The sequence below is a fragment of the Sturnira hondurensis genome, unplaced genomic scaffold (genome assembly GCF_014824575.4).
Source record: "Sturnira hondurensis isolate 20B ecotype Veracruz unplaced genomic scaffold, ASM1482457v3 Scaffold0015596, whole genome shotgun sequence".
NCBI lineage: Eukaryota > Metazoa > Chordata > Mammalia > Chiroptera > Phyllostomidae > Sturnira > Sturnira hondurensis.
The window spans coordinates 21,719,040-21,731,150 of record NW_028088227.1 but is presented as its reverse complement, the minus strand read 5'-3'; the positions used below and the strand labels follow the sequence as shown (position 1 = coordinate 21,731,150).

General features: G+C 39.7%; 1 protein-coding gene across 1 annotated transcript in view; it reads left to right on the top strand.

Moving 5' to 3' along the window:
- Positions 1-11,665, top strand: part of CYYR1 (cysteine and tyrosine rich 1) — a 90,761-nt gene extending 79,096 nt beyond the window's left edge. The window contains exons 3-4 of the mRNA XM_037065135.1: positions 2,913-3,070; positions 9,991-11,665. Coding sequence (XP_036921030.1) covers positions 2,913-3,070; positions 9,991-10,124 — 292 coding nt within the window. The 3' untranslated portion in view covers positions 10,125-11,665. The remainder of the gene's footprint in view (positions 1-2,912; positions 3,071-9,990) is intronic.
- Positions 11,666-12,111: the final 446 nt, after the last annotated feature.

Here is a 12,111-nt window from a genome sequence, read left to right as displayed (position 1 = left end):
CCACAGCCATGCAAACAGCTGTTGGGGAGGGGAGGGGGATCAGGACCTCTGAGACCTCTTTACCAGGACACTAGCTAGAAGACCTTTATTTTAGCCTCTCACAGATTTGGTTTCCTTGCCTGCAAAAAAAAGTCGGTAAGATTTTATCCCACAAAAGCATCCTCTGGGTCAAAAAACTGTGTATGCAATGAAGTGTTGACAAATTATTACTACTCTCTTTAGTTCATTACATTCATACCATTACTTTTTTTTTTAAAGAACAACAATGTGAATGTAATTCATTTTATTGTTCTTTTCTGCTGAGTGTGATCAAATTAATTGTTTTTCTTGTCTTGGTCCTTTATGCCTAGAAAAACTTGACCTTCAAATCTCTCTTTGCTTACTATTGCATACCTGGTTCTCAAATCCCTGAAGGTGCCAGGGATCATTCAACTGTAGATCCCATCACCCAGAATGGGGCCTAGCACAGGATAGATTTACAATATACACTGTATGTCACAAATGGTGCTATCTAGTGGCAGCTATTTAGAATTGCAGGCATTATGACAAGAATAAATCAGTCACCTCTAGGGCCTGCCTGGAAAATTAAGCTGATTTACGCATGGGTTAAAATCGTTCTTCCAAATACTGCTATGAAATCAATCACGTGCCTGTATAATAAACTATGAATGACTGCATTTTGGCTTTGACAGTATGTTATGGTGTGCTGAGGCTTCATTGGCAGGACATACGACCTATAATTCATCTGGTATACAGAATGTATCAATTAATATAATTCAGGTGATCTTTACTCTGATTTCTGTTTTTTACTCTTATTTTATTATATGCATTTGAACTTCATTGAACCTAGTTTATGAATCTAGTATAAGAATTGTGCTCTTATTCAAAAAAATCGATAAGTAAAAATGAGTACAAACCAACCAAAGGGTACTTTTTGGCTTGAATTTATCCTTAATCAATCAAATCACTTACTATTGAATTCTAGTGAAAAAAAATGTTATTGTTCAGGTCAGTCTATCATTTCCAGCGTCTTTAAGACTATTTTCTATTCTCATTGTATATACCTCCTTGATGTCTAGACAATGCAAAGATTTCTTGAAGGTCTCTCAATAATCATAAAAATGTAGCCACATGAGATGGAAGAATGATCCCAATTTAACAGAGGTTGAATCCAGTCTCATACTTTCTCGGTTCTGCTCTGTTTTTTTTTTTTGGAACCTTTTCATGAGGACCTCAGAGTATATATATGTTCCTTAGAAATGCTATTTCCACATTAAAGACTTCCCTTTTGTTTTACCGTGTTCATCTTGGCAAAGGAGTTGTATTAGGTGAGATTAGGTTAAGCAACATATCACACACACTAAAGTACCAGAGATTTTAATGAAAAAAATTAGATAGTTTATATTTCTCTGACATGTAAAGGGAATTCAGAGACAGGTAACTCGGGGTTGATATAGCATCTCCATATCTATTAAGGATGCACACCCCCTGAAACTTGACCCTCCTCCATTCCTGGGCAGATTGTCCTCATGGTCTGGCAATGAGAATGGAGCTCAGCCATTATGTTCAGACTTCAGAAAGCAGGGTGAGGAGTGGGTGGGGAAACTGAGGGAGAAAAGCTCAGTCTTCCCATCTTCCCATCTTTTTCAGTGATGTGAAAAAATATTTTACTTACAACTATTTTCTATAAATTTATCACCAAAAAGACAACTTTTAAGAGTATCTAGGCGATAAATAGCATTTATTTCAGGTTGTCAGGTACCTAAATTAACTCTCAAGAGTTTTTTTATGGAAGGAAAATGTAGAGGACAGGTATTGTGGTAGACACGTCTCTGTCACAGGGACAGAACCAGTGAATCGGGAAAATGTATTATTCTGAGCATAACAGAGAAATTGATTAAAAGCCTCGAGAAAGTGGGTATGTTGAGGGAAGTTATTAGAGAGAAGGACCAGCATGAAAAAAGGAAAAGTAGATATCTTTGGCATACCTGAATGTTACAGCATGTTTTGCAAGTAATATAGGCTTACTGGGGAAATGATGTAGATTGGTGTTTCTACCTCCTATTAGCATTCACACATGAAATTGTAACAATATCTAGTAGCAATTTAACTACTTGAAATTATAATTCTTATTTAATATATACAGAAGAAGTACACGCAGCTAGATATATAGACACATTCTTGCTCTTTATGCCGTGAACTGCCCTGTTGGCCAAAGCACATTCCTGAATGGCTGCTTAAAAGAAAGTATAAGGGAGGAAAATGTTGCAGAGTCCTCGCATGCCTGGCAATGACTCATTGCTATCCTCACTTGTTGGTGGTTTGTGTGGTATGCAACTCTAACATGAAAGACGGTATTGCTCAGAAATATGAAGGCGTTGTGAATTGTCTTCTAGAATTTGGGATTGCTGTAGAGAAATCACATAGCATGCCAATAACTTTACTTTGTGTGATGTTTTTTTATTTTTCTTTATGAAGAGTTCTAATGAGAATAAATGCTACTATTAATGTAATATTTTGACATGAATCAAGTTGTCTTCATTAAACACATATACTTTATAGAAAATGGGTAAATTCTTTGCTATTTACACAGCAGAATGGTTTTTTAAATTATTATTTTAGATAGCATATCTGGAGAATTATGTTTTGTATAGATACATGAATTTTAAACACCAGAATGTGAATGATAGGTCTACTGCTCTGGAAGAGGATTCCCTAAAGGTTTACAACTTATTTATTCATTGCGGTACAAAAGACTTCTTAGCTAAATCAGGGAATTATCTCTTTAAAAATTATCCTTAAGAACATTTGTAAAGAAACACTTGTCATATACTTATTGAATTGTATATAGAGGTCTGAAGAATCCTAATGAGACTTTTCAATAAATGTACTGTCCCTTTTTCTTTCCGTAGGGGCACAGCGATTGCTGGCATCGTGTTTGGAATCGTATTTATCATGGGGGTCATTGCCGGAATCGCCATCTGTATCTGCATGTGCATGAAAAACAACCGCGGGCCCCGGGTGGGAGTCATCAGCACGGCACACATCAGCGCCATCGCTTCCTATCCTGGTAAGCAACATCGATTTTGAGAGGTGCCTCCGATTCCACATGTCTGGACATGACCATGCTCCCAAGCCCTCCTCCTGATACAGCTCTTGCCATCTCAGTAGGCGACATCTTTAGACGTCCAGCTGCTAAGACTATAAGTCTTGGACTCCTCCTTGACTCCTCTCTTTCCTTCAAAGCTACATGCAGTCTGCCTGGAAAACTCAGTTCCATCTTCAAAATACGTGTGCATATAGTATCTGACTACTCCTCACAGTACCTACTGCTCCTTCCGTGATGGGAGCCGCCAACAGCTCTCACCTCCATCCCTGTGACAACACCCTAAGTGCCCCCCCAGAGCCCTCCTTGTGCTTCCAGGGTCTATTCTCAACCCGATATCCAGAGTGAAACTTTTGTGGCAGCAGTCACATCATATCACTACTCTGCTCAAATTCTTTAGTGGCTTCCTCTCTGCCACAGAGGAAGAGTCAATGCCAGGGGCTCTTCATTTTATCTGAAGTCAAAGGCAGATTCTCTACCAGACCCTTCAAAGCAATGTATGATTTGGCTCCTCTTTTCAGTTCTCTGACTTCATTTCCTCCTACCGTCCCTCTTATCACTCTGGCTGCGCTCACACTTTCCTGGCTGTTCCATGAACAAACAGGGCACACACCCACCTTAGGGCTTTGTCTGAAGTACTGAGTCCGTCACTCAATTCAAATCTTTGTCCGAAGATCTTCTCTCGAATGAGGCCTGCCCTGATCACCCTATTTAAGATTATAATGTGTCCCTTCCCACAGCACCAATCCTCCTTACTCTGCTACACGTTTCCCCCCCGCACTGTTTTTAATCTTCTCATATATCATATAATTTACCTAATTGTTACATTTATTGTTTATTGTTTTTTCCTCCTTCCAGAATATGAACCCCATGAGGCAGGGATCTTTTTTGTTCTTTTGTTTGCCACGAAATCTCAAACACATGCGGTTGGACTGGCACCTAACAGGCACTCGGCAGACGTGGCTGAAAGAATGAACACAACTCATGACAAGACCTGATTTAGACATCAGTACCTAGGGAATCTACCCTAAACTCTACTCTGGAGTGTACGTAGCTTTTACTCAGTGCAAACGCAATTCACAATTTGGAATCTCCCCAACTGACTGAGAACATTGTTGAGGTTAGTGTATAATGTTAAGGTATAAGGGGAAAAAGAGGGGTATTATTTTTTATTCTTCACATCTCCTCATTTTTACCTGGCCAACCCGTAACACAAAAGAAGAGCAGAAGAGCTACAGACATTAATTGGAGAGAAGGCAAAGAGAAGTGCTCTGTAGATAACACTTCAGATACACTTTTGCTTGACCAAGAAAAGTTTAGTTAAAATTAATTTTTAAAACATTTTCAAATATCATTTATAAAATTAGAATAGAAGATATAAAATATCTTCATGTGAAGTCCTGTGGGGGTTTTGGGGGGTTGACGAGTCTATTTCATGCATGGAAACATGTTTTCAAAACTTCACGGTGGCACTCACTACTGGCAGGTCACAGAGGCGGGCTGCATGTTGAGTAAACGCAGGGTTCTGGGAACTGAATAATGCAAGAAACACAATGAACCTTAGGGTAGGAACATTTTCACTACAAAAACACAAGGTCTTGGAAACATCATGTCCTTGATTACTTCTCATTTCCTTCTCAAAGACGCGAATTAAGCTTTTACTCAAAGGATGAGGAAACAAGTCAGAGTAGAATTGAATGTTTTTCAAAACCTCTCATGTGTGGTAATATACAATGTGTGTGCTCGCATTTTGTTAATTAACCCTGTGATGATAGAGGTAACGACCCACGTTATCTTTATTGTTCTGAAGTCCAAGCTGTATAGTCCCACAGCCTGGAGGCCACAGAAGGGGGTAGAAGACAATCCAACCTGTGTTGTATCAGCGCTGGCTGCGAGGGTTGGTAGGAAGCCCTGCAGTGAAAGTGGTCATTTTGCACGGGGGGGGCGGGGACATGGCCGAGGAAAGGTCGTCTGCACCCCTGAGCCTCTGTTGGACACTGGCCTTCTAAGACAGTTTTCGATTCCTGCCATTTTGGGTAGAATAAATGGTGTCTTGTTTCATTACAATTATTTTTAAAACCACCTGTGTAAAATTAAGAATTATTTGTCAAATCTTACATTTCCACTCCTTTCCAGAATTTTAAATGTAAACGAAGGAGAGTGGTCATAGTAATGCCTTTCTAAAAAGTGAGTTTGGATTATACACACCTGAAAGAAGATAATACAGAAAAAAAAACATAACAAAAGGCTTTGAAAAGATATAAAAATCAAATGCCAATAAAATGAAAATGAGATTTTAATGCTATTGAGAATGCGATTTGAAGTGCATTATTTAGTTCCCTGATGATTGATTGACAATGATAGACAGACAGACAGATGCAAACGATGGAGAAGGAGTGAGAGGCTCTTGCTAACAGCAAAATGCCAACGGATACATGTAAAAAGGAGTTGTGGAGTTGGAAAATCATCAATTAATGGTAAATCTGGGGGAAAGGTTGTGGAGGAGCAGAACATGTACATGCCCTTTAAAGCACCAACTCCCAGATTCTTGGTCATTATAAAAGTGGAGAAAGCAGACACCATCTCGACCAGGAAATAAAACCTAATACCACCAGGGAAAGACACATGGACATCTTATATCTTTGGGTGCAACTCTGAAGGTGGCACAGCTTCCCCTGTGTAGTAGTCTGGCTGGAAGTTCAGAGCCTGAATCTTAGCATGAAAAGGTATCTGATGAACCCAAGTTGAGGAACATTCTATCAAATAACTGGTGTGCAGTATTTAAAATCTCTTGGAAATATTTCATTGAGAAATCAACACTTAATCTGCATTATTGAATTAACAAATGAGGGCAACCTTATTTGGATATGTACCGCACATGGGAAGACTTCCATGTACTCACCCTCCTTGGATGGTGATAAGGTGCCTTCTAATTGTGCCTATTTTCTTAGCGAAAAAAGAAGCAAGTCTTATGCTGAAAGTAGGTTAAGGAGGTGTTCATAGTTAAGCAGAAAGAATAAAACAGTAATCTGAAAGAATGGAATGCCTAAAGAAATGCTCAATTCGCAAGCACAGCCAGTAGCCTCCACACTTAAGAATATGGTCATTCATTTAAAGTGAAATCAATTAGCATAATTGTGCATTTTTATCCTCTTACATTAAGCTCCTAGATACAGAGCCGGGGTAGTTAAAATGGTGCATTTAATTAGGATTGGAGTCTCATCAGGCAATGGGGAAAGAGATAGAAAGTTAACAATAGATGCACAGAAATAATTTATCTGCTGGATCATAAATCTAAGCTGAATAAAAATACGAATACAAAAATAAAGGTGACATCAGCTTAAATTATTATTTTTAAATGCCATCAGTAAGTTGAAAATCCAGGTGAGGTTCAAGATATTTTAGAATGTGTATTCTAGAAGAATAGGGTGGTAGTCAGATTTACAGAATGGTAGCATTATTGGTCACACCAAGGTCAGAAAATTGTTTTTGAATGCAAAAAAGTCAAAGGGGCCCTGGCTGGTGTGGCTCAATGGATTGAGTGCCGGCCTGTGAACCGAAGAGTTGCAGGTTCAATTCCCAGTCAGGGCACATGCCTGGGCTGCAGACCAGGTCCCCACTCGAGGGTGCACAAGAGGCAACCACACACTGATGTTTCTCTCCACCTCTTTCTCCCTCCTTTCCTCACTCTCTCTAAAAATAAAGAAAGAAAGAAATCTTTAAAAAATATATATGGCAATGTATTTTAAAAAGTCAAAGGGACTGAGAGGCAGGATTACATGTGTTTCAAAAAGAATTTAAAAAGACCATTAGAATTTAGGTGTTACAAACCAACACCGTGAAGGAGACACTCTTCATGTGGTGAACTACCAAATGGGCAGAAGGCAGGAAGCTTTTATAAGATAAAAACTAAGCACAAGGAAGACAAAAATAGTAGGTGGTGGCCAGTTAGTTGATTCCTGGAATTTTGTTCTCAAGAACTACTTCAAAAGAAGTCTTTGTGTAGAAAGATATCTGTCACTCCATTTTGTATAATCATAAAATGTTGTTAATCTAAAAACAAGTAAATGGTCATTTGAATAACATGTAGCTATTGATAATAACGCTTATGAAGAATATTCAGCACAGTGAAAAAGATTATGTGATAATTCAAAGTTAAAAGCATATACCTTTTTATATGACTATAAGAATATAAGAAACACAAATGACCAGAAGAGAATGTATAAAGATAATATTGGTTAAATTGTGGTGGAAACATTATGGATCATTTTTCTGTTTCCCACTTTTCTAAAATAATGGTGTATAGTTTTGATAACACCGTGCATCTTCCCTTTACATTTGCTTTAGAACTGTTGGCCTGAGTGGGTGAAAAACATTGAATTTCTTCCATGAGTTTCATAGCATCCTTAAACTTTCTAATATTGTAGGCAACTATAATGATATTAAGGATAAACAGCATGTTTTCGCTACTGAAATCAGAAAATTGTAATATTGGGAAGGAAAGAATTTCTAAGACACCGTATCTCCATCTGTATCCATATGTGTTTTAAAGATGACTTGACCTTTAAGGAAGAACAAATCTTCTTAGAGTTAATCCCGAGTGCTAAAAATTGATACCATGAAAAGTTTACTTCCTAGTGAAACCTTATTATCTGCAAGAAAGAAAGATAGCACAGCCCACAGTTATACAAGTATTATTTCAAAATGCCTTCTAGGAGCTGCTACCATGAAAGATGTCCCATGCTTGTGTCATGATGAATAGACTTCACAATATTGCTCTTCAGCATTATAGTAGCACGTCGTCAGAATCCAAAGGCTGTACGACAGAAAGAACGCTGTTTCATACGTTAGATTTTCATGTTCAACACGCAGCTGTACAAACCATGGGGAATCTCACAGAAATGTCCTCCAGCCGTTTTTATGCAGATGGCAGAACATAAACGCTTTGTTACGGAGGCATAACCACGCACTGCGGCTTCGTGACAGAGAACGATGCAGTCAGTCTGTAGAATCATGTGGTGTGTGCCTCTCATGTGGGAGGCAGGGAAAGGCTTCGACATAAAAACAACGTAAAACCGCATGCTTAAAAGAAACAGTTCGATGGGTGTCCAGCTGTAACTTCCTACTTTTCATGGAGGCTGCATTTCTTGGCTCGGAGGAAGTTTGTTATAAATCTGTTTGTCTCAGTCCTCCTAGACATAATGAAGCAAAGGAGTGGGCGTACTGCAGAGGGAATGGGTGTTTAGATTCCACAGGAGTAATTCCATTTTGTTGTAGAAAACAAGGCTCGGAATAGCCCAGCCCCCACAGGTCCACCGCAGCCACGGAGAAGCTGTGCACATCACTGCTGCTTTCTCGACAGAGCTCCGTCCTCTGTCGGGAGCCTGCAGCCTGCTCAGACCACCAGAGGCTTGCAAAGCCTTCGCTGACCAGAGAATCCCGTGGAGGACTCCCACATAATCCTGCATTTCCATCTTCCTCTTTCCTTGAGTGGCTCAGTTCTGCTCCCTCACATCCCGGAGTCTAGGCAGAGCAGTAAATGGTTCAAATCATTAAACTCCTGGAAAAGTTAGCCAACTTAAGGGGGCCCAGAAGAAACATGGTTTGTGTTTGCAAATAAGATGGAGCCCAGTGTTTGTGCATGCATACCGACAGAACGTTATCATAATCTTGGTGGTAAAAGGATGTTTTAGAAGACATCTTAGAAATAAGTATATTGAAATGTCACATGTTCTTTCCTCCCATTCTAATGTTCAAGGCCTGGCCTTTTGGGGTTTTTTGTTTGTTTTGGTTTGGGTTTTATGACACCAGTCTTGTGATTTAGTATCCATTCACAGTAGCAATTAAACATGTTATTTCCAAGTAGAATCATGATCTTGATGTTGATTCAAGTACTGGCAAGTCATCAGAGGGCTTGCTGAGGCCCTGCTCAGATGTTGCAGAGTGATGGGGTTCTTGAAGACAGGGTGTGCTCAAGGGGTACCTGTCTTCCAGCCCGAGAGGTGGAACTGAGATCACTACACCAAAGACATCCTTACATAGTCATAATAAAGTGCATTAAAGTCCTTTAAAAACACACTGCATATATTGCAATAACAATTAAGACACATTTTCAGATAAGATTTACAAAACTCAATTTCTCAACCTTATTCACAAATCTGCTTGTCCCTCCCCTCCTTTTATTTCTAATTCCTATTCTTGTAATGGTTCCACGACCATTCGGGTTATGGGAACCCAGGACTGGGTACCCGGTACTTTCACACTTCCCTCCACTCTCCACACCTTCCTCCACCTACCCAGTCATAACCTAAGGGCTCTTGTGATTCCCACCTGATTGCCCCACTGCCATGAGTCCCTTATAATTCTTCACATAACTCTTATATCCTCTCACCTTTTCTGTGGTCCACCTCAACCACCCCAAATTCACCCCATGTTCACCCGCATATTTAAAAATTTTTCTGATAGTTGTACATCGCACACTGCTTGCATGATTTTCAAAGCCCAACCTGATGATAGTACAATCAGATTCCTCAATGTCTTGCCTGTTTCTCTCCTCCATATACTTTTTTCTTTGCACAACAATGCTCTCCTCTGTCTGCTATTTTGCTCAAACTTGGATTACCCCCTAGACGCTTCTCTCTCTGGCCATCAACACCATATTTCCAAAAAACACCCTCAGCCACCAACCCTAAATACTTTGGCCAGTGGCACCACCTTTTATAGTGCTCTCCCTGGTATGTACGTGTGCCCCTCAGCCTGATAAAACTCAGTTTTGCAGACAAAAATTATGCTCCCACCCAAAGCACCCAGTGCAGAAGCATCAACATGGAAGGCACTCAGATACTTGCTGCCTGCCCGATGCCCTTCTCCTTTTCTTTTTTCAGCGGCACCGCCCCCCTATAGTTGCGACCATGAGATGGAATACCGTGCGGAACTGCCTCCTCCCTACTCCCCCACCCCACCGGCTTCAGCACAGAGGTCTCCACCTCCTCCTTATCCTGGACATGCAAGAAAATAATCCTTCTCCTCCCAGAACAAAACGTGTGCCAGCCACAGATCTTGCCCGGAACAGAATGCTTCTGCTCAAGAACAGACAGGAAAGCATTCCTGAAAGGAGTAGCCTTTTGGGTCCAACAGTGTGTCGAGTGGAATGTCCAGGCTAAGAGACGCAGAGTTTTTAACCCTTCTCGGAGCTGACCCCACCTGGAGTATTATGTTTGGTTCACCGGAACCACATTTAAAGAGATCTACGAATTGATGTAAGCACGTTCCGAGGAGAGTAAATGAAGACAGATAAACTATCTGAAAATATGGTTGCAGTACTCATTCTGGAAAAGAGAAGATTGGTTTGATGCAGAAAAGTAGCCTGGACTGCCCCAATAAACCATGTATTCTGCATTCCATGTAGCTTCAAGAGTCAGAACTAGAATTGTTCATTCTTTCTTCCATCAGTAAATGCTGATCCGAGTGCATGAGAACCTACTCTGTGCCTTATTCCATGGGAAGCACTGGATGGGAGTTACGGGAACGTGAGTTTCAGTATGAGAAAGAGCGGTTGGAGCTGTGGAGAAGCACCCTGTTCCCAACGCTCTGGACAGAACCTGGCTGACTCTCTGTCAGAGACACGCTGTAGAAGGGACAGCTAAATCAAATGTGGAAGGATCCAGTGGACCTCAGAAGTTCTGCTCATGTTTTATGTAGGTATGTAGTAAATTTTTATGCCTTCAGAGAGGAAAACTTCTACAATAGGTCAATCTCATCTATTTACTTTGAAAATTAAAACAGAATCAAAGGGACTCGAAGTTGCCCAAAGCCAAGAACTCCTCAATGATAGTGACTGCCACCTAAAGCCATGTGCCTTTACTCAGTGTATGATGCCAAAGATTATTCCAACAGTGAAAAAAAGTATCACGTTCCACAAGCAACAAACTCTTCACTTCAAATTCAAGTATTAGATGCCAAATAATTCCATTTTTTCCCCAGGAAGTAAAATCTCAGAACTTGATCATGAAAAGATACAAGTTTACAAAAAGAAGAGGCAAAAATGAAGTTTGGATTCTGTTCTGTGGAATTCCATTCATCGGTAGTTTAGAAAATAACCTCTTTCTCTTTCATGTATTTTGATAATCTCGTCCCTTGAAAAAGTTACACATTTATGGAAAAAGGTTAAGACAGCAACATTAAATTGTGCCTTTTGCCAAAATCCAAATGTTATGAAGTGCCTATCTTTCTGTGTAAAAGTTGTGAATAAATAAATCTAACATGCTGTATTTTGCTGCAAGTGACCTTAACATTTATGTTGGATCTTTCATGTACTTAAAATTTGCACTGAGAAAATATTGGGAAGAGATGAGTCATTTTTGTATCGCTTTGCAAGTAAATCTAAAATGTTTACGCCAACACCATCATCATAATTCAGTGAAATCCCCAAACAATACTATGAATTTTACTGAATAAAACAAAAAAAAATATCCTAAGGTATAAACTATAGTTCTGTTCTTATTGCTAGGAAATTTAGTAGCTAATACAAGTAGCATATTTTACTTACAAATACACTAATCTGATGGGAATACAATTTGACTGCCAGTGAGATCTAAAAGCTAGATTTGTTTTGAGTGACTTGCTTGGTTTTTAGATACTGATCATTTTCTGACTTATGAAGATGCAATACATTCAAGAGTTCCAGCCAGAAGTGACTGTGATTTTAACACAAATGTAACAGTTCATAGGCTTTAATTTATCTTTCTTCTGCAAGTGTGATCAGACCCGTCCTCACTGCAACTGTGCAGCTCAAAGTGCCAGGGTCCCTGTGACTTTCAGAATTTTGCTTGCAATGCACCATATATTTTTAAGAAAAACAGAGAGGAAAAGACCAGTGGAAATTGAATTCTCATCATCTTCAGCACCGATAAACATTTATCACATACCTCTTATGTTCTGCAAACATTACCCACAGAGGAGCCATTTCAGTTCACACCATCTCTCTTCTCTGGGTTGTTTTAAGG